This window comes from Botryllus schlosseri, chromosome 15, assembly GCF_051294905.1.
Source record: "Botryllus schlosseri isolate E-star chromosome 15, Bs_hap1, whole genome shotgun sequence".
Lineage (NCBI taxonomy): Eukaryota > Metazoa > Chordata > Ascidiacea > Stolidobranchia > Styelidae > Botryllus > Botryllus schlosseri.
The window spans coordinates 23407011-23427592 of NC_137250.1; the positions used below are offsets into that span (position 1 = coordinate 23407011).

The 20582-nt window shown below is 40.8% G+C and overlaps 1 protein-coding gene across 6 annotated transcripts; it reads left to right on the top strand.

Annotated features, from left to right (window-relative positions):
- The first annotated feature begins 1448 nt into the window (after positions 1-1448).
- Positions 1449-20532, top strand: LOC145458040 (uncharacterized). Of its 6 annotated transcripts, none has more exons than XM_080336345.1 (17): positions 1450-1613; positions 6617-7239; positions 11020-11153; positions 12478-12647; positions 13837-13988; positions 14147-14237; positions 15588-15667; positions 15729-15896; positions 16709-16843; positions 16927-17009; positions 17794-17845; positions 18415-18508; positions 18738-18857; positions 19363-19388; positions 19449-19508; positions 19739-19831; positions 20216-20532. In XM_080336345.1, the coding sequence occupies exons 2-17, from the start codon at positions 6628-6630 to the stop codon at positions 20303-20305; spliced, it is 2160 nt and encodes a 719-aa protein (XP_080192471.1). In that variant the 5' UTR covers positions 1450-1613; positions 6617-6627; the 3' UTR covers positions 20306-20532. The 6 variants fall into 6 exon arrangements, with proteins under 6 accessions (XP_080192470.1, XP_080192471.1, XP_080192469.1 ...); XM_080336343.1 differs by having other exon boundaries at positions 1452-1613; positions 12478-12659; XM_080336346.1 differs by having other exon boundaries at positions 1452-1613; positions 11020-11135; positions 12478-12659.
- The last annotated feature ends 50 nt before the right edge of the window (positions 20533-20582 follow it).

Below are 20582 nucleotides of genomic sequence, written 5' to 3' on the forward strand. Positions count from 1 at the left end.
GGGGGTTTGGGGTGCGGCAGTTACAGTCCTGCCCAGAGTATAGATCACTAACCTATGGATAGATGGGCAATTTAGTTGTCAGTGTTGTCACTCCATAGCAATTTACAGCGTAGCGTACGCTGTAAATTGCTATGGTCGCACTTCAATTCCCAGACGAGCCTCCTGCTGAGACAGCTAAAAGCAGCATAATTGGTCATGGCCATGGCCATCCTATAGTTGGCCAGGCCCTCTGAGCGCTCAAATTTAACAATACTGATTTTAATCGAAAGCTATTGTTGCCCTGATTCCGAAAATACAATTTAAATGCTGGTCAGAAAATTGGCATTGTTCCGAATAATCGCTCGATATAATTTCCATTATCATGGTCAATTGGTCATCGTGTTGCGGCACTCCGATTGTTAGGAACAATTGGCCTTGACGGCTATTTTGGAGTGGTTCCATTGGCATGTTAACATATTCGGAATCAGCGCGACACTAGCTTTCGATTGAGACCAGTTTGATTAAATTTGCCGCCCCCTTGGAGCCTGCCGCCCCTGGCGCATAGCCAGAACTGCCAAGTGGCTGCTACGCCACTGATGGTAATATGCACTGTTACAAAATGAAGTCAAATGGTAGAATATATCGGGTGTTTCTAAAACGTTCTGAAAGTAACTATATTGGCTGTGAGCAAATGAATTTATTTGCACCACAGAAGCACTACAGGAATATTTTTTTCATTATTATCACCATCATCATCATTGGTTTATTAGCAATTTTATCAGTTCAATACACCACAAACATGCGATACAATGAAAAGATAGGAAGGTGTCGAGGCGACTATGGAGTAGTCTATTGAATCAGACACCCACTTTGACCTAGGCGATGTAAAGAGGAGGCATGCACACTGAATGAAAAGTAGAAGAAGATAGTATAGAAAAAAGCAAGCGACAAAAATGGTGTGGCGTGTCATGGAAGGCAAGATCGATAGGTCAGGTCGTGGTCCGGTTGAGGATGGACTGGTATGAGGGGGTCGTTTGTCGACACGACACCATCGCTAGCATGCAAGAAAGAAGCGGAGAGCATTGCGTTATCATTCACGGTCAGCCATGACAAGTTGTTTCGTGTTGCTGGTTGATGAAAATATTCATAAACGAATGAATTACTGAATAAGAATAAATGACTGCCGCGCGACCATAGCGCGTAATGAGCGTAGCTGCGTTGTAAATTCCTATGGTGCGACAACGCCCACGCATGGTAAACCATCTGACAGGCCAAAGAGACTTGTTACCATTTTGGCAGTGTCGAGAGGCTGATTGCAGCCTATCATTTATATACCATGGTAATTCGACCAGAATGATCATTGGGATATTGTAATATACTATGGATAACTACCCGTAGGCGACAAATATATCTATAAATATTATACAAAGTCTGAGATCTAGCAGATCTGGCAAGACACTTAAAACCTATCAGCTTTACGTTCGAATATTTGCATTACGGTTCGCAGCATTGGTGTCGTCGACAATTTCTGTAACGCGGAAGTGGTATATCGTGTATTAACGTGTGCGAACTGCGAAGTGACAGGATTCAAATATCGACAATATTAAAGAAAAAAAAACTCGAGGAAAATCGAAGTGAGTATGAAATTAAATTTTTTTGTTCAAACGGCACTAAATCGAATTGTATATAGCTTCCCTTGTCAGTATCCAATATTGAATGACATTACGTCCTTAAAATAGATGTTGCAATTACAGTCAGACATTCAGTCAGTTTAGCTACATGGGCTGCAATTCGATTTGCCATTTGGTATACTATGCGTTTTCATTTCTCGGAGGCGAATTTCATGTTCTGCATACATCTCTCTCTTTCTCTGCTTAAAACTGTGTAGTCTCGAGGTTAGCTCTTAGCTGCATCGCTCATTGTTGTCGTGTGAGGCCAGTGCGCCATATTCAATTATTTTCAGGACTTTCAGAACCGTCATTGAAACTCGGCGTACAATAACTACTTGTATTTTATACATATCCTGACACTAGTCGTTCGATTTTCTGATTTTGAATGCGCTGATCTAGATGAAGTCTGACCTTGAATCTGTACTTCTTCGAACTCAAACTGCATACTTGAATATTTTTTAGGCCATTCATATTTTCTACTGGTACTTTAAGTATTACATAGGCCTATATCTTCTACTTGTACTCAAGTATCACCAATGACTTCAATGACTACATTTGAAGGACAATTCGGCTGGTGGTAATAGAAATAACCAAATAAGAACAAAGAAGTTAGGAATTCCTATAGGCCAGAGTGGAATTGGTGGCAACGTCACGCAGAACTTTCTGTTTAATTACTTGATTATTCTATGCGGAAAAGCTCTCATCACGCAGGATTTATTTCAAAAAATGAACCAAGATTCCATAGGGGCCTATAGGTAGTGGATTTGAAATTTAAATCGAAATCCAAAATTTGCCATAAACAATATATGGGAATATTTGATTCTGAATATTCCGTTGTACATCACGACTTCTCATATTCTGCACTAAAGTTCAGTTTGATCAAAGGAGATTTGAATCAAACTGATATGTTTTGCTTCAGATAGGCTTATTCATCGTCCCGCCTTTTCTTTCATACTTTTGTGGTGTCAAACAAGAAGCAACAAGATTTTTTGAATTGTGATATATCCATGAGATTACCCTAGTCAGGAAAAGGTTTTATGAATATGGCATAGCTTACTGATTGTTTACTGGGGCAATGCACTCTAAATATGTGGTCTCTAATGTCAGTTCAAAGTGTGGAAAATTTGTAGATCAGTAATTTTTCACAGACAGCCACATATTCAAATTACTGCGAAAAGATTTACACAAGCTGTACCATTCCACTCCATCTCTGGTGTCGAGGTCATTCTTACATCATCACTTCTCAGCCCTTTCCGATTCCGAGTGATTGTAATGTCACTACCCACTTACATAATGAAATTCAGCCGACTATGGCTCACAAGTCACATGCGTTACAAATTTTTGCACTTCGTAGGTACACTCACCTTCTCAAGAAATGATCGCCAACCAATAGTCGATATTTGCTGTTCCATACAACTCGAAATGAGAGAGGGCATGATTTCGGGGATAGTGTTTGTGAGAGAAAAAGTTGTGTTTAGCAGGCGGAGCAAAGGGAGCCCGCACCAGCAGCAAGCTAGCAACAAGACTTGCACAAAGTACCAATGTAGCTGGTTAACTGTCAACTAACTAGGATTGAAAAATAATTAGTTGTATAACAACTAGAAAACACCTGACCTCGTATCGCGTGAATCGATGTACCGTTGTTCTGTTGTGTGATGTACTTGCAACCCTTGCTTGCTCAATGCTCCGACTCATTACTGCTACCAGTGGCATTGCCAGGGATTTGGGGGTTGAAACCCCTCCCGTTTCATACCAGAAACTCCGTCCTTTGCCAATTCTATCTCCAACATTTCTTAGCTCATTTCCGGTTCAGTAATTTTTATTATCCGTATTATCAGTAGCGAGTTCTAGCTCTAGTTGCAAGTTTTGAAAAGAGAGTAGTTCTAGTTTAAGTTGCAGAGTAGTTTTTGCAAAACACCGTCGTCTCACATACAAAGCGCCTAGTTATACTCATGGAATGAGTGTCATGTTGAGCACTGCTGATGGATTGTCATGGAAAACACTTCCTGGTATGATGCTTGTGCTTGTATCGGATATAAGCAAGAATTTTCTGAAACATCATTGCAAACAGGCATGTTACATTGTTACACTCTTGATAAATAGCCTGACCGGTGCCTAATGAGGTGCGAATATCGAGAATGGTACGCTAACGAGTAGGTCGCTTGGGCTTGCGTTACAATGGTGATGCATCATATTCTTTTAGACAATTGTTTTGGTTATGCTTGTTAACTTGACCTCAAACAGCTGCCAGGAATTTTCACTTAATAGCCTACGCGTATCATAAAATCGATCTGATCTATTCTGTATACTCTTGAATATGGACAGAATTTACTGACCATTCATAATATGATCTTCGAACATAATACACGATCTATTGCTTAAAACTCATTCTAAGTTGTATCTTTTTCACATGGCAAAATGCAATTCGAACAGCTTCTTGGAGGTACAGAACTTATATATACTATTGAATGGTATATTGATATTGAAATGTACCCGAATATCTTCGGCTGACACTCGTCATTGGCAATCGTCTGCAACTAGTAGAGAATTGGAAGAACATTGAATATCAACAATCATATATAGGACATTAATAGGGCTGTTCAAAAAAAACTTTTTCCTAAATCTTGCTGACTAGGTGATCCTTAGGTTGCCTAAAATAACGATGCGCACCTAATTTGAACCGGTAATCTCAGAGGTCTTACAGTGAAAATTTTGAATTTACTATAAAATTGCATTTTTTTTTTCAAATTTTTCTGTCAACCCCATGAAATTGTTGAGTTGTCTTCAAAAGCGATGCAAAACCAATTTGACTCAATTCCATCACGTAGAAGTGGAGTATTTTGAGTTTTTCGATGATAATTCTTGGATTATCCACCGATCAAGGATGATACCAGAATTATGAAAGAAAAACTCAAATACCTCCACTTCTATAGGTTGGAGTTGAGTCAAATTTGTTTTGCATCGTTTTTGAAGAGAACTAAACAATTTCATGGGGTTGACAGAAAAATTTGAAAACGAAATTTTAGCCATTTTTCATCAGATTCACAATTTTCTAACTGTAAGAACTCCGCGGTTACCGTTTTGAATGAATTCAAATTTGGTGTACATCGATTTTTTAGGCAACCTAACGATTTAATCACATAGTCAGCAAGATTTAGGAAAATGGGATTTTTTTTGAACAGCCCTTATAGGCAGGGTTGCCATCGACATGGACCCAAAAATAAGGACAGTTGAAAAATTAGATCAGTACGAAAAAGCGTTTTTGTACATACCTTGTATCTATACTAGCCGTGGCATATCACATTCGATACTTTTCACCAGAAACAACCTGCTCCAGCAACTCCTTGTTATCAGAAAATGATTCATGGATCTCACGAAAGCTCTGGTCTAGGTTTACTTTTACTCGAGACCGAAACAGCACTTCGTCACCCTCCAAAAGCAAAACGTTGGTATTGCCCCCTAGGGAGTTAAACCAAACTTCTTCACCTCGTTAGAGGCGTCAACCAAGAATAAAAAAAGGACTCACCAAGTTTAGACAAAATCATTATTGAGCGTATGGAGTAAAACTCCAGTAACAATGCTTGTAGTCTTGGTCCTGGCCGAAGAAAACTTATTTGCGGTGTTGGAATCGGAGAATATTGCTTTGAACAATTGCGATGTGCAATCGTTGGTGAGGGATGATTGCTGGTGTTTGACAGTATGGAATGCCCAGGTACAGGTACCCTAGGCAGGAGCTGCCTTGCAGATATTGCAATGTGCGAAACACTCGCCCTTCAAGCTTCGTTGGAAATCGAATTCTCTCTCACAATCGTCACGAAAAACGCTTTTACGCCTGTTCATTCAAACTAATCAGATTTAGCCTTATTTGTAGCTGAAACTATATGCGCAAGTGCAATATAATTTAGAAAAAATTATCAATGATTTATAGCTTTACTACTTCTTAACCAATGTGTCGACTGCACTGCGCCTTTTTTCACTACGCAATAAATGCTGTCTTCCCCATGGCTTGAACTTATTCTGCTTGTGACCAAGAAGCAGGAACCTGGTACTGCTGTTTACTGCTAAACTGACGTCCGTTGCGGTAGCTTGGTACAGACGAAACTGCTGTGCCACCACTCACTGACCCAGGTATCTCACCACTTAGAAGTCAAATCTGGTGGTGCGCACGCCACGAGAGTTCCTTTCATTTACGATGTCATAAAATCTCGACAAAAAGCATAATTTTAAAATATTTTGCAACACATACACCAAATGAAAATGATCGAAGTTCTGTAGCGCTTGAAAATAAGACAAAATAAGGACGCAAGTCGAAAATAAGGACATTTCTTAGAAATAAGGACAGTTGAGTTTTTTAAGACGTGGCCCTTCAAAATAAGGACGAATCTTAGAAATAAGGACGGTATGGCAACCCTGCTTATAGGACAAGCATAATTTCAATCCATATATTTTGTAATATTTGATCTCCCGGTTGGTCGCCGTAGTCCAGTAAGACATCTTGCTTTCAAGAGCCTGTGCTGAATGAAGAACAAGGCACAATTTGCTGTATGATTTCTTGGATGTGAATTTATATCTGGTTCAAAAAGAGTATCATTGTGGCAGACATTCTTGCTCGGAAATATCAAGTGTACACAATGTTAGTATCAGTATGCTACATTTTTTTGGCATGTTGGACATATGTTCGATGAAACATGATAAATTACGAAAAAAGTCGATACAGTGGATTTTATGTCACTGAGTTTTCTTTATAGTATTTTTGATTCAGGACTCTTTTGTATTGTGCGCATCAATTCGCATTGTGCACTTCTCAAGGTCACGAATCATCGATATCTGTAATTGATTTTATGAAGCCAATCACTGAACACTAAACAACAATGTTCGCCCTTACAATGTGACTGACAGTTATCTCAATATCTTGTGGAAGATCACCTGTTTTCTCTTAAGCAGTACAATTGTGTATATTTTGGCAGATTCCCTCATTATGTCTTTCGGAAATCGTGGTATTGGCCGCGGTATGCCCGCCAATCCTCGACCGGGCCTTTTAGGCGCAGGCCCGGGATCTGCTGGCCGCAGGGTAGCGAGTGTGCTCCCCCAGACACCCCCAATGAGGCGTGATAGAGGCAAACAAGGCCTTCTTGGGAGTGCCCCGTCAGAGTACGATCAAGGGCATGAAATTTATGAGAGAGAGGATCATTACTCTGATAGAAGAGACAACACTCACAAAGAACAGATGTACGACCAAGAGGGAGACAGATACCGATCATCTCCTTCTCCTGTGGATGGCCGATTCCCCCCCAAAACCAGACGTCTTATGGAAAATTTCGGTCTTACCAGCAGCGATCTTAAAGAATTGAGTCGTCTCCCTGACCATCAATTATCTTCTGAAAACTTTATTCACGTCATCAAAGATATCAAGGAGAGAAAAAAGGCAAATTCACAGTCCAATACCCGGCAATCTGTCCCGGAGCGTTACGAAATGGAACGTGACCCCTCATATCGTCCCTACGAGGACAGCCCGAGGTTTGAGGATGGCAGAGGCGAGGAGGACGCATTCTCAAGCTTTCAAGAGAAATGGTATTCTGAGAGCTCGAAGGTAAGTTACTGACATCTAGCCTTTGTAATTTACTGCTGTCGACTGTGGCTTATCATTTCAAAGCTATGTTAGGATGTGCACTCCTCAGTAAGCCAATTCTCATGCTAATCTCTTTTCCCCTGTCAGCCTGTAGCAGTCAAGCAGTGGTGTACTCGAAGGGGTTGAAATTCCTGCCTTTTCAAAATGGAAACCACATCCTTTTTAAATGACGATCTCCGATATATCTTAGCTCATTTGCAATTCATTGCATGCTGTTACGTTTCGACTGTAAAATATGATAGCTTGTTTGTGAAGCTTTCTCTTCTATACAAACAGTATCATAACTAAAGGAAAGGACATAGTTTATTTTTGTCCTCAATGTTTTTGCGGCATGTACACCGACACGTGATATACGTACACATCTGTGCATATGCATGCCATGAGTGCATGATGTGCATATGCCGCTGGACAACAAATGTGCAGATATAGCCTTTTACGGCTTTCTGAATCTTGCACCACCCCTCCATGCTATCCTAGTAATGCACGAGCGCCAAGCAGGGAAGTCATGGATACCAGTGTTACTAATCAGGTCTTTGGGCTGACCCGGCCGGGGATCGAACCCACGACCCACCGATCAAGAAGCCCGGACGCTTAACCATTACGTTATCTTGTCGGATAACTATCTCATCCTGCTGAATGCAGTCAGGAAATTTAACGCTTTGCAATAGGTTTATCCCACTTTTGGCTTGTAATCAGTGATGCCAATTGATAAGAATCGACAACACACTGCCATCTGCGATCTCCCGCACATGTTGCATATTCATGCAAGTGAAATGGAATCATAATCATTTCGTGTTGTGTTGTTATACGCTGCACACCCATTATTGGTGACATCGCTTGTTACTGGTAATCTGACGCCCAAACGAAATTTTATCTTCATTTCTCTTCGAGTTCCTATCGTAGTGCACAAAAGTGGAGCTTATACCGGCTAATACGTATCGAACACATATCTTTGTTAACACGCGGGACTAATCGGATTTTTGTGTTGCTGGCATTTGCACATGCACTTTGCTCTGATAAATTTATGCTCCTGACTTCTTTTTGTCTCTTGGACTTCTAACGCGCTCTTGTCATGAATGTCGTCATCGAGGCCACCGCGTTTACCAAGTTATTTCGGAAAAGCAAATCTTCTTCGCAGTCTCATTAGGAGATGGATGTCATGTTCTGGTAGGCAGAAAGATTTTTGCTGTTGGATGCAAGTCGAAAATGATCACGTTATCAGCTTCTCTTTGCTATACTGAAATTCAGGCCACAGGAATAGTGTCACTTCCGTGGAAACTTAACTTGCAACAGTGGAAATCATTAACACATCCGTCTTGTCACAATCCAAATTTAAATCTAATTCCTGGTATGTAGGTGCCCCTTCGAATTACTGTATCAGATCTTTTCCGTGGACCTGGGGTTGTCAACCCTAGCACTTTAAGTATTATGTAAACAAGATTCGGGAAGCAAGTGACTACGAAAAAGGTGATCAATAATGTATGTCATGTCACTGTTTAAGCCCATATTCTGATGGTGGTGACTAAATGAAGGTCATCACTTTCAGCCAGCGTCATTGCCGTTTCATCAGTCATCAGCTTCCCAAATGCTACTCATAATTTGGATATACTCAATTTTTGTTATATCGTCGCTGGGGAACCCGAGTGGCTTTTTCATTTTCAACGTTAAGCGAAAATTGTGTTTTTGTGAGATTTCCTTTTTGCTATGGTATGTCTGTCACATTGTTTCAAAAATAACCATGGCCGAAATATGGCCAAGTAAAAATGAAAATTTTACAGAACTTGATTTTTCTCGTTATGTTAAAATGGGCATGAGCTACTCTGATTCCACAGCAACGATATGTTGACAGGCTGTCATAACACTAGGCCAGTGGTTCTCAACCTTTTTGCTTTCGCGGACCGTGACGGACCCCGCGGACCCCCATGAAGTTTTAGATCAAATTTAGCTCAATTATCATGCAATCGTCATCTGGCTTGTGCAAATGATAGCTGTAGACTTAGTGATGAACAGCAACAAAATGACTTTCTTGAAAATAAGCTCATCTACTATTCACGTAGAAATTGGGTTGACTATTACTTCAAAGCCAATTCTGCAACTGCATTTCTTGAAATTAGTGGTTGTGTCTTGAAAATCCGCCCCTTCGATTTGACATGGACGAGTGCTGGTAGTGGTGGAGAATGTAATTATAACGCTTAATGCTTCCGACGACACATCTGTAGTATGATCGCAACAAACATGGCACCAAAATTGACAAACAAAATTTCTTTAATGAGCATATAACGTCAAGCCTGGTCACTTCTATCTAGCAGCTTATCATGAAGTTATTATGGAAATAGTGTTGTGTATATCACAGGAGAAAATGGATTTTTGTAAGCATTTCGAAGACCTTACTTATCCAACTATTTTCCACAATCCTCAATAAAACATCTTTGAACAAGAAAAATGTTTGTAACACTAGGTTATTGGCAATTTAGCAACTGAAATCAGTCTGCACTGTAGGATATTTCATCTCAAATGCCCATTCCATTGATCTGAGCTGTGGAGTTTTACTAGTACCGAAACTGCCTCGTGATCTGCCGAATTTGACAAAAATAAAATAAAAATAGGTTATCAACTATTTTGAGGCTTCGCGGACCCCCTGAAAATGCTTCACGGACCCCCGGTTGAGAACCGCTGCACTAGGCCTTGGCTGAAAACCACTTCCGTAAGCCTACGGTACAATTTGTTTCGGGATAAGTATGGTTTAGGCCAGGGCCGGCCAACCCGTGGCCCGCGGGCCACATGTGGCCCGCGAGAAGGTTTTGAGTGGCCCGCGAGGTAATTTGCGAAATTTCAAATGTTATCAAAAATGGATTGCACAGATTGTGAACTTGTGAGGCCAACCAAAAATTTGATTAGTCTGGCCGCAGCACTCAAGATGTGACTAAAATATCAATTCCGATGCATTGACAGATCCATGAGCCAGTCACATATTGCTAGATCTTCGTACACTACAATAAAGCAGAATAATTTGCGATAGATTTATCAAAAGTAAAAATTTTCTACACGCTTCGCGCAACATGTTGTCATTCGATTTCTTGCTTTTAATATTGTTGCCCCTTTGTGAAAACGAGAGAACGCCTAATTTATCAGATTGAATCTTAATATATTTGCGATTGAGAGACAGAGTGTCGTTCAACATATGCTACCTTGCGTTTGCACTCGCAGAAAGACCGTCGACTATGAAACCTAGGCACAAAATGATTGACGCATCGCGTTGGTCGAAACTTTCGATATCGATATGTCCAGACGCCAATAGTCCAGTCCTTGCAAACTGAGCCCAGCGATATACAGTAGGCCCGCAATATAGTCACGGGACAATATTATTGACCTGTGAAATTCCAAAAATTTTCGCGCCTGGCGCGGCTAGTGGCCCGCGCAACAGTTCGTCAATCGAATGTGGCCCTTTGACTGAAAAGGTTGGCCAGCCCTGGTTTAGGCCGACCTAGAGTTATTCCTGCAGTCCCAATGGTATCTTAGATGGTTTACCTGTTCAGATTATGTGTCCTCCTTCGAAATACATAATTTGTTGAAACCGCTTCCCGTTAACCTACAGTAAAATTTGTGTCGGGACAAGTCTGGCCATGTGTCAGCAAGGGTACGACATCTGAGGTGGCTTAGCTGCTCAGAATCACCGTCTTCCTTTGAAATATATAATTTGATGTATCATCGTTTAAATGATTTTATCTTTCTTCGAAATAGAAGGATGAACGGGAACAGCAGACAGGTTCGATACTACGCGCGTCGAGGGGACCGATGGTGAAAACGACAAGATGGCAGAGAGATGAACGCCATCCTTCTGAACAAAATCAACGGAGGTATCGCCAATCATTGGAGTATGATCGTCGTATTTACTACCTTTGTGTATATCCTTTGTAGAGCCGGGCAAAATCGAATACCCGAGCGATTCGATTCTGTATCTAGTATTAGGCTTCGAGTCGAGTATTCGAGTGTCTTCTGAGATCAAATAGTGTCAGTTATACACCACACAAAGATAATTTATAGGTTTCGGCCTATACTTCATTGCACATTGTCACAATGCTGTGTTTTACGGAAACGGTATTTCCTCTAACATGTGTAGCCAGTGATGCATGTCTTGTATGCTGCGATACGGCCGATCGAGGGTACCACGTTGTGAAGAAAGCATCGAAACTATAATTCTCGTTAAAATGTAACTCGTTACGGACAGCGCTGTATAACTTCTATTACTACCAGAGATTTGCAACTCGAAAATTTTCTGCTGTTTCAAATTTGATTAGAATTATAGGCTATCTACAGCTTTTTAAACAGTATATTCATATTGAAATGAACCCGAATATTTTCGGCTGACACTCGTCAGGGGTAATCATCAGCAACTAGTAGAGAATTGGAAAGAACATTGCATATCAACAATCGTATCACAAAATATGACGTCACCAGCATGAAATTTCGAATGAGAGAGCGTTCAATGTACTATTTTTAGGTAGTAGAGTTCGTACTAGAGTTCGTGTACCACCTAAAAATAGTACATTGAACGCTCTCTCATTCGAAATTTCATGCTGGTGACGTCATATTTTGTGATACGATTGTTGATATGCAATGTTCTTTCCAATTCTCTACTAGTTGCTGATGATTACCCCTGACGAGTGTCAGCCGAAAATATTCGGGTTCATTTCAATATGAATATACTATTTAATTGTATATTGAAGTTCTGTACTTCCAAGAAGCTCTACAGCTTTTTCCAAATTGTACTGAAATAACAATTGCTGAATTCGCTGAAACTTTGAAATTGAATTCAATTCCAAACTCGAAAGAAAGACAACAAAAATAAAGTTCACTTAATATCAAATCAGAGTTTGATCTCGTATGCACGAGAATGGCAAATGTCTGTACAGCGAGTTTGACTCGTTTCGCACTACACAGTTACCCTGCATCATTTTCAATAGAACATGAATTAGATTAGAATTAAAATCAGAGCATAGAAACGTTTCTCAAATCAGATTAGAGTTAGATTATTGGCATTAGTCCAAGACAACTAGAATTATCAAGTTGTCCAAGTCTGCTTACCACTCGGCTCAAATTTTTACAATTAATACTCGATTAGGTGCCCAGCCTTTATTCTTTGCTTGTGTACAATGAAATCAACTGTTAGAGAAAATCTTAACCCGTGCGATTTCTCAGCTCGCCTCCGCGCAGGATGTCTCCCTCTCCTCAGAGACGGGCTTCTCCTGTGACGCAGCATAGGTCCAGGTCGCCACCGATGCGCAGGATGTCGCCCCCGCGTAGGCCCTCTCCGAGAAGACAGTCTCCGCCGAGACCCATGCGAATGGCGCCGCCCGCATCACATAACAGTGGGTTGTTAGGTAACTCGACCTCTCCTCGTAGATTGGTTTACAGCTGCACTGGTTTCATGTTCTACCTACACACCGCTTGTGTAGGCTTCTTAGGCACAAACAGACTTGTACAATGTACAATCTACTGGATTTTAAAAATGTGCAACTAGAACTCAGGGTTGTAACCAACTCACAAGTCAATCTCACTTTTATAGTTTGGACTCAGTCAAGTCGAGTCATTTTCAATTTACTGCCAAATCCTAGTCCAAGTCAAGTAGTAGAGGGCGGAGTCCGAGTCGCAGTGTTTTGACACGAGTCCGAGTCAAAGTCATTATGTTCACTGTTCAGTTTTGAGTTCAATCCGGTACAACCCACTTTTTTCAACTCTGCCCGAGTGATATAGAATGGGTTGCATTCACAATATAGTAATTTTCCTGTCTCTGGCCCTATCTTCAAGTATCGGGACTGATAGACGCAATACCAATCATGCGGTAACTTTACTATTCTTCGAAGTTACAATGAAATGTCTGTCTTGGCCGTTCTAGTCTCGAGTCATATGACTTGGTTCGAGACATTACAACCCCGCTAGAACGACATCTACTCACTTTTCAAAACTTGCAATTGGAACTAGAACTCCTGACCTTTCAGAATCCATCACTAACTAACTAAAACACAACAAACTAGACTCGAATCCGAAGCAAGAAATATTGGAGACTGATTCAACAGTTCGAAAATGAGATTTCGAGTTTGTGATGGGGAGGGGTTTCGACCCCCACTGGAGATGAATGTTGAGCTATCTAGCAATGGCTGCAAGTGCAAGTACATCACACTTCAGAACAGAACACTAGGTGTTCGGTAACTAGATAGTTTTTAATGCGTAACTACCACTAGAACTACTCGAAAAAGCAGTTGGTAGTTGACCGTCAACTAACAATATGCTACCATTGCCAAATTTGAGATAATGCAAGAATTTGGAACAAATTTATGAATGTGAACATATCGTTTGTTGCAAACAGAGGTGGCCGAAGTAGCCGTCGTTGCTACTCAACCCAAAATATATAAAGTGTGTAGTTTTGCTTTAAAACCCGTTAAGTAGAAGTGGAAGTAATCTAAAAACATTCATCACTGAGTGTATAGCTCAAGTGCGCTAAACCTACTTCGATACTTCTGTGTTTAGCTGAGTCTTTCATTGGTTTCCTTTACCCAGGGGACCCGAGGGAGCCCTCCACCAGGGAGCTTGACATGCTGGCCGCCTCGGCCGGTCGGGCGGACCGCGACAACTTCAGGTCGCCTCCCCGGGACTATCCGGAGCCCCGTCACAGAGAGCCGCCCATGAGAACCAGGACGCCTCCGCCACTGGTACGTTAGCTGCTATTGCAATCTTTGATTCAGGAAAACCCGAAATTAGAGTAGGATTAGATTACCGGAATTTCGCTCCAATTAGTCTAATTAGACAACTAGAATTGTTTAGTGATCTAACTCTGGCAGATAGCGTAGTGAAGGAAATGTGTTTTAAGATGGCCCAGCCTTTGCCAATGAAGAGGCCGGAACCGGTTTTGGACCGCCGCCCTCTCAGGCCCGGACCGCCCGACTTTCAAGAGAAGCGAGGTGAGGTCTAATCCACGTGTTTTGTTTATCACAAAGCAACAGAGATGGGCAATGTCAAAGTGCTCTTAGTTTTTCCGAGTACTCGGGAGTTCTTGCTCAAGTGGTATGTTTCTGACAACTTGTACTTCTACTTGGCAGTTTTTCATGCAAAACTACTTACCGTAATTTCGGGGGAAAAGCGTGAACCCATGTATAGTACCCACCCTGCATTCGCAGTGCATGAATAGTTAGTTTTAGTATTTGATGTCATTCTGTTTTGCGATGTCACTGTTGAACAATCATGACATAACAATCTCTAAACGATAGCCCAAGCCTGTGCGGCCTATTACAGATGCGGATTGCTCAGGCCAACGATTATGTTGTGCGAACCAGCCCTGTCGGAGACGCGACTGCAGTGTTTAGGCCAGTGATCACATCTTGCGCACATGGCGCGTTGTTTATGCGATTGTTCCGGCCTGTCGTTAGCGAGGATTGCCATGCGCAGCAATCAATGACCTAATATCTCTCGCTTGAAAACGACAAACCAACTCATCAGGAGATTGCTTGCTGTTGTGCAGTGCAGACGACTCTCGCTAATTGGCAGCACGCTTCGCGCGCGCAACACTGATAATACCAGGGATATCTGGATATCTCTGTGATAATACGAATTACTAGACACGATGGCTGCATGTGATGCGCGATTAAAACAAGCATGAAGAAAGGTGTGATTTCAAGTTGTATTTCGAGGGAGGTTTTTTTCAAGGCTTGTTGTACCCATGCATAATACGCACCCCCATATTTTAAGACAAAAACTCGGTAAAATTTTGCGCATTAGACATCGAAAATTACAGTATTTTTATGCATTGTATTTTGAAAAACGGTGTAGTTTAAGGTTATATTTGGATCACTTTTTTGCAGTGAAATTGTTAATACTGGTCAAAATAGCACCTATTTTCAGCGACATTAGCGATTTTGCGTTAGTCGCTAAGATCGACTCAGCAATTTCATGAGTTTCTATCCATTCCAACCGGTAATCGCAGGGCTATTACAGTTTTAAAATTTTGAATTTATAAAATATTTGAAAAAAAAATTTTCAGATTTTACTTGAGTACGTTTATTTTTGCTTAAAGTAGTTTTGACATGTCTTGGAAGTCGCTACTTTTACTTGTAACTGAGTAGAATTTTACACCTGTGAATTTTACCTCTCGAGTATCAACGATGACTATTTTGTGATTGCGTCTGTTGATATGCAATGTTCTTACCAATTCTCGACTAGTTGCTGACGATTACACCTGACGAATGCCGGCCTAAAAGATTTGGGTTATTCCCATATGAATACCGTATACTATTCCATTACTTTATGTCCCGCAGGTCCACCGCCACTCATGAACCACGAGAAACTGAAACCCAGACCTGACCTGTCCTTCGCGAAATCCCAGGCTTCATCAGAGGTTTGAGAGCCGTTTCCTGATGTCTGCAGTCTTCTCTTCATTTTCGTTTTGATGTCTCCAGGCCGAAATCATGCGTCGGGAACAAGGCCGCGTGCTCTACCTGCGTTATCAGGCTCGCGCCATGGGCGTGATTCGCGACGAGCATCTCGTAAAGCTGGCGCAACCGTTCGAAAAAGTCACTAATATTCTGCTGACGTCTCCGGCTAATCTGACGACCGGCTGGTATCAGGTGGGTGTAGATTTGATGGTATCCTTGCAGGGCTATAATGACTCGAGTCCCAAACTCTTGATGACTCGACTTGACTCGTGTCTCTTTGTGTATCGTCTTGAATCATACTCGAGTCGTCGTGCATGATGTTACATTCGAAACGCCAAGACAGGCACTTCATTACTACTACGAAGAATAGTCAAGTTAGGACGTTGCTGGTCTGTCAGTATTGGTGCTTGAAAAATAGGGCCAGAAGCTGTTATGAGGGAGCAGTTAGAACAGTTAGTTGAACATGACTTGAACTCGATACTGAAAAGGGAACACAATGACTCGGACTTGACTCGGGGATGAATTGAAAACGACTCAATTCAAAATTATCAAGGGAATATTGACTTGTGACTTAGAACCGTGTGTCTTGTTTACAACCCTGTGTAGATTAAATCTGTGGTTCTGAACTGCAGGTCTGCAAAATGATATTTCAATTTGATTCTCAATTGCAAAATGTAAGAGGTCTCAGGCTTGTACGTGGATTCCAGAAATAAGACATCAAGTTTTATATTCATTCAAAGCTCAGAAAGTAATTTCAAATATTTTCTGACATGATATTGAGTTCTTGGTCGACTTTTGGCATATCCTCCGTACCAAACCGTTTAAAATAGCCTACAACTAGTATTAGACGAGTAACATGCAAGACGTAAGAAGACTTTCGAAAACAAAATTGACGACATTCGACAGTGCACTAATGTCTATGCGTGTCCCATAGATTATAACAAACAGCGAAGTCGCATGAGCTCGAAAATGTCGAACTGAGACTGTTTGAATTTGCTTTACAGGCTTTTGTGGAGCTAGCTCATTACGACGGTGCCGCTGCCATGCTCGAACATTACATGACCAGACCGCCCACGGTCGACGGAGTCACAATGATGGTGCAGAGATCAAAACACCAGACCTTGCAGTTGCGTAAAGACGTAAGTTTCGAATGAATATACGTGTTGGTCTGATGGACCATTTTTTATCTAAAATTTGAACGCTGTATCTCTATCTCGGCCAGCAAATGAACAGAGACTTCGACCATCTTCTCAAGAAAAACGCTGGCCAACGACGCAAGCGTGCATCATCGCTATCCCCGGATCGGTGAGTTGATTGTACATTGTACATATAGTTGCTGTGGAATCAAATTAGCTCATGTCCGTTAAAAAAAATGTTGGCTCCATTTTTAAAGTTCTGAGAAAATCCAAGTTTTACTAAAATTGTCATTTATTTTCGGCAATATATTCCCCGTGATTATATTTGTCTTATTGTTTCAAAGTTAACCATGGCGATTAGGGCTGTTCAAAAGGAACTTTTTTTCCTGAATCTTGCTGGCTACGTGATTAAATCGTTAGGTTGCCTTAAAAACGACGCACACCAAATTTGAATTCATTCCAACCAATAACCGCCGATTTTGAATTTTGAATTTTGAATTTACCCAAAAATGAAAAAATTTTTTTTTCAAATTTCTCTGTCAACCCCATGAAATTGTTCTGCTGTCTTAAAAAACGATGCAAAACAAATTTGACTCAATTCCAACCCGTAGAAGCGGAGTTACTTGAGTTTTTCTTGATAATTCGGGGATTATCCTTGATCAGTGAATAATCCAAGAATTATCATCAAAAAACTCAAACAACTCCGCTTCTACGGGTTGGAATTAGTCAAATTTGGTGTGAGTCGTTTTTTAAGGCAACCCAAGGATTTAATCACGTAGCCAGCAAGATTCAGGAAAAAAAGTTTTTTTTGCACAGCCCTACATTGGCCAACCTCCGGTGAAGTGAGTCGACTATGGGAAGCTGTTTTCATGGGCGCAGTGAATCCTAGTTTCGATTTGCATGGTAGCTCCATTTCCTCCTATCTATCATGTGTTTGATATTCGCTTTTCCAGAAGCAAGAAACGTCCGCCGAAATCTCAACGTGACAGCAGCCGAGAACATGCGGTGACTATTGCATTTTTTTCACTGTGGGCTTATGTTGTGGAACAACACTATGTGGTTTCATCACTGTAACATTTCCTGTTAGGGATATTTGGTTGTTGTAAGCAAGACGATTAGAGCTTGGCAAGATTGAGTATCTGAGTGATTTGATTCTGAATTGAATGTTACGCTTCAAGTCTAGTATTCGAGTGTCAATTATTTACATAACTTTATGAAAGATGGGGAAAATTAGAATATGTACCTTTTATGTGACCACAAACAGTGTGATGTTGTCAGTTCTACATCACATTGATAATGATTTCATTAGCTTTTCGACCATATCTATTTCATTGCACTTTGTGACAATACTGTGGGCTGCTCACAACTTCACAGATATGTCATTTCCTCTAGCGTGAGTAGGATTCAAGGATTCCAGAGGAATAGTATTAAAACTATAATTATTTTGGATAAATTAACTCTTAGTGGTAGGGAACGTATGATTTCTGTACTAAAAAAAAATCATATCTCACAACTTGTCCCAAATCATTGTGTCCAGTTTTTGGATGCTGACAAGATTTTTTGCAATGGTTTAGACCCCACGGAAGAAAACGCAAGGAAAACAATCGGAAGAAGCCAACAACGCAAAAGCAAAGTCCAAGAACACAAACAATCATAAAGAAAAAGCGGGTGGGTTTCATATCTAGGCATTCAGAATGTGTATCGTTAACATGTAGCGGAAGAGCTTCTTGGAGGTACACAACTTCAATATACAATTAGATAATATATTGTTATTGAAATGAGCCCGGAAATTTTCGGCTGACATTCGTCAGGGGTTATCGTCAGTGTCAACTAGTGAATTGAAATAACATTGTATACCAACAACCGTATCACCAAACATGACGTATCGTTTGTTCAGAGAAAAAAGACTCGGCCGTAGAACCGAAAAAAGAATCCGCTGTAGACGCGAAAAAAGTTGAAACAAAGTTCGAACCGACGAAAAAAGTGGACATAAAAGTGGAACCGGCTTCAGAGCCCAGTGAGTATATCCGCTTCAAAAATAATTTTTTCAAATTCTACTGGCTAGTTGACCAAATTATTAGGTTGGCTAAAAAATTCTACACACCAAATTCCAATTTCAAATTTCACTCAAATTCAACCGTAGAAGTGAAGCTTTTAGATTTATTATAAAATAAATGAAAAAAACGTTTGACTTCTTGCACTACTTCCCATTCAACTTCAGTTTTAAGAAAACTTGGAACTAAAATCTTCGAATGCTAGACTTGGAATATTGATCTATTTCATATAGCTTACATGTGTCCAGATCAAGCCTTTCTATTTTATTTCATATTCAAGCATAGCAATGGTTGTAAAGCTCTTCAAATCAATGGTCTGTCTTGGAAATGCGCGTTGAGCTAGATGCACTATATTCTGAATATTGGCTGAATAAGTCGGTTTAATGTCGGTATCGGCTAAAATCTGATATAGGTCGGGCTCTTGCACGATTACTGTTACGCGACTGACGCCTTGTGTTTTCGTTTCAGCTCCACCTGTACCAGTAGAAGTAAAAGTGAGTGTCATTGATGATCGTTTTTCACTCATTTTCGTAAGCAATCTCTTTACATTACAGCAAGAAGCGCAGAAAGAAGTGCAGACTAACGGCGAGACTGCTGCTGTCTCTAAGTTTCAAGTAAGGAAACTATTTCAATCGTCAACAGATTCTTTCTCTCTGCAATTGAATAGTATATCCATTTTCGGCTGACAATCGTCAGCAACTATTAGAGAATCGGAAAGAACATTGTATATCAACGATCGTATCACAAAATACGGCGTCACCGCAGCGAAATTTCAAATGATCGAGGCAAACTGATCGTACTATTTTAGACTGAGATTCTTTATCATTAGTATCTTCGTTTGTAGGACAAGAAGAACGTGGAACGTCTGGCAATCACTCGTGATAACTTGGACCAGGCGACCACTATGTGTGACGAACTGCTGAAAGTCATCAAAGAGGTGAGACACAAATTTCTGTCGTCCAAATGTCTTCTGGCAATTTGTTTAAGTTAAATGATACTGTGAATTGTTGATTTTCCATGATGAGATATATGGCTGGGTGCAATGAATTGAATACTTGAATCTGAATCTAGTATACAAGGCTAGCAGTTACGAAATAGGTATGGTTGAAAAATACTAAAAACACTCTGATGTGATACTAATGTGGGATTATGTTCCTTGTGGTCGCATAAAAGTTCAATATTTCAACTTCCCATATTGTTCATAATGTCGTGATACTCTAATACTCTATTCGGAATGGAATCACTTTTTCCCCAATAAGATTTACACCGATGCCGTGTCGTTTGTATTGTGAACCCGTCAATATTTTCTGAATGCATCCAGGACTCTGCAAAGGAAATCCTAAGCGAGGTGATGGAGTATTTGGCAGATTCCACGAATCAAGTGCAAGAGATTCAGGACACCTTGAAGTGAACTTTTAAAGACTTCTTACAGGCCTGCAATGTCGCAGATTAGGTGTCTATGTATTCAGGCCAGTTGCAAGCTCCAAGGGCAACATAGGTTACGCCCTTGATGGTTTGCTTATACAAGAAGCTGTAAAAACCGTGAAAATATGGAAGCAATACATCATCGGGATGGCCTGATTTCGTTTTTCTATTATCGCTTTCGCGGAATACATCCTCTGCATAGCAGATACATGAGTGAGAGTCATTGTTTTAGGGTAATACATAGGTGGGGTGTCCTAGCTTGT

What these genes read in the sequence shown, in the direction of transcription:
- LOC145458040 (XM_080336343.1), top strand. Translation starts at nt 6,628, where the DNA reads ATGTCTTTCGGAAATCGTGGTATTGGCCGCGGTATGCCCGCCAATCCT. An exon ending in AGGTATCGCCAATCATTGGA is followed by an intron (nt 11,154 to 12,477) that starts GTATGATCGTCG and finishes GCGATTTCTCAG; the next exon opens with CTCGCCTCCGCGCAGGATGT. An exon ending in ACAGCAGCCGAGAACATGCG is followed by an intron (nt 17,846 to 18,414) that starts GTGACTATTGCA and finishes GCAATGGTTTAG; the next exon opens with ACCCCACGGAAGAAAACGCA.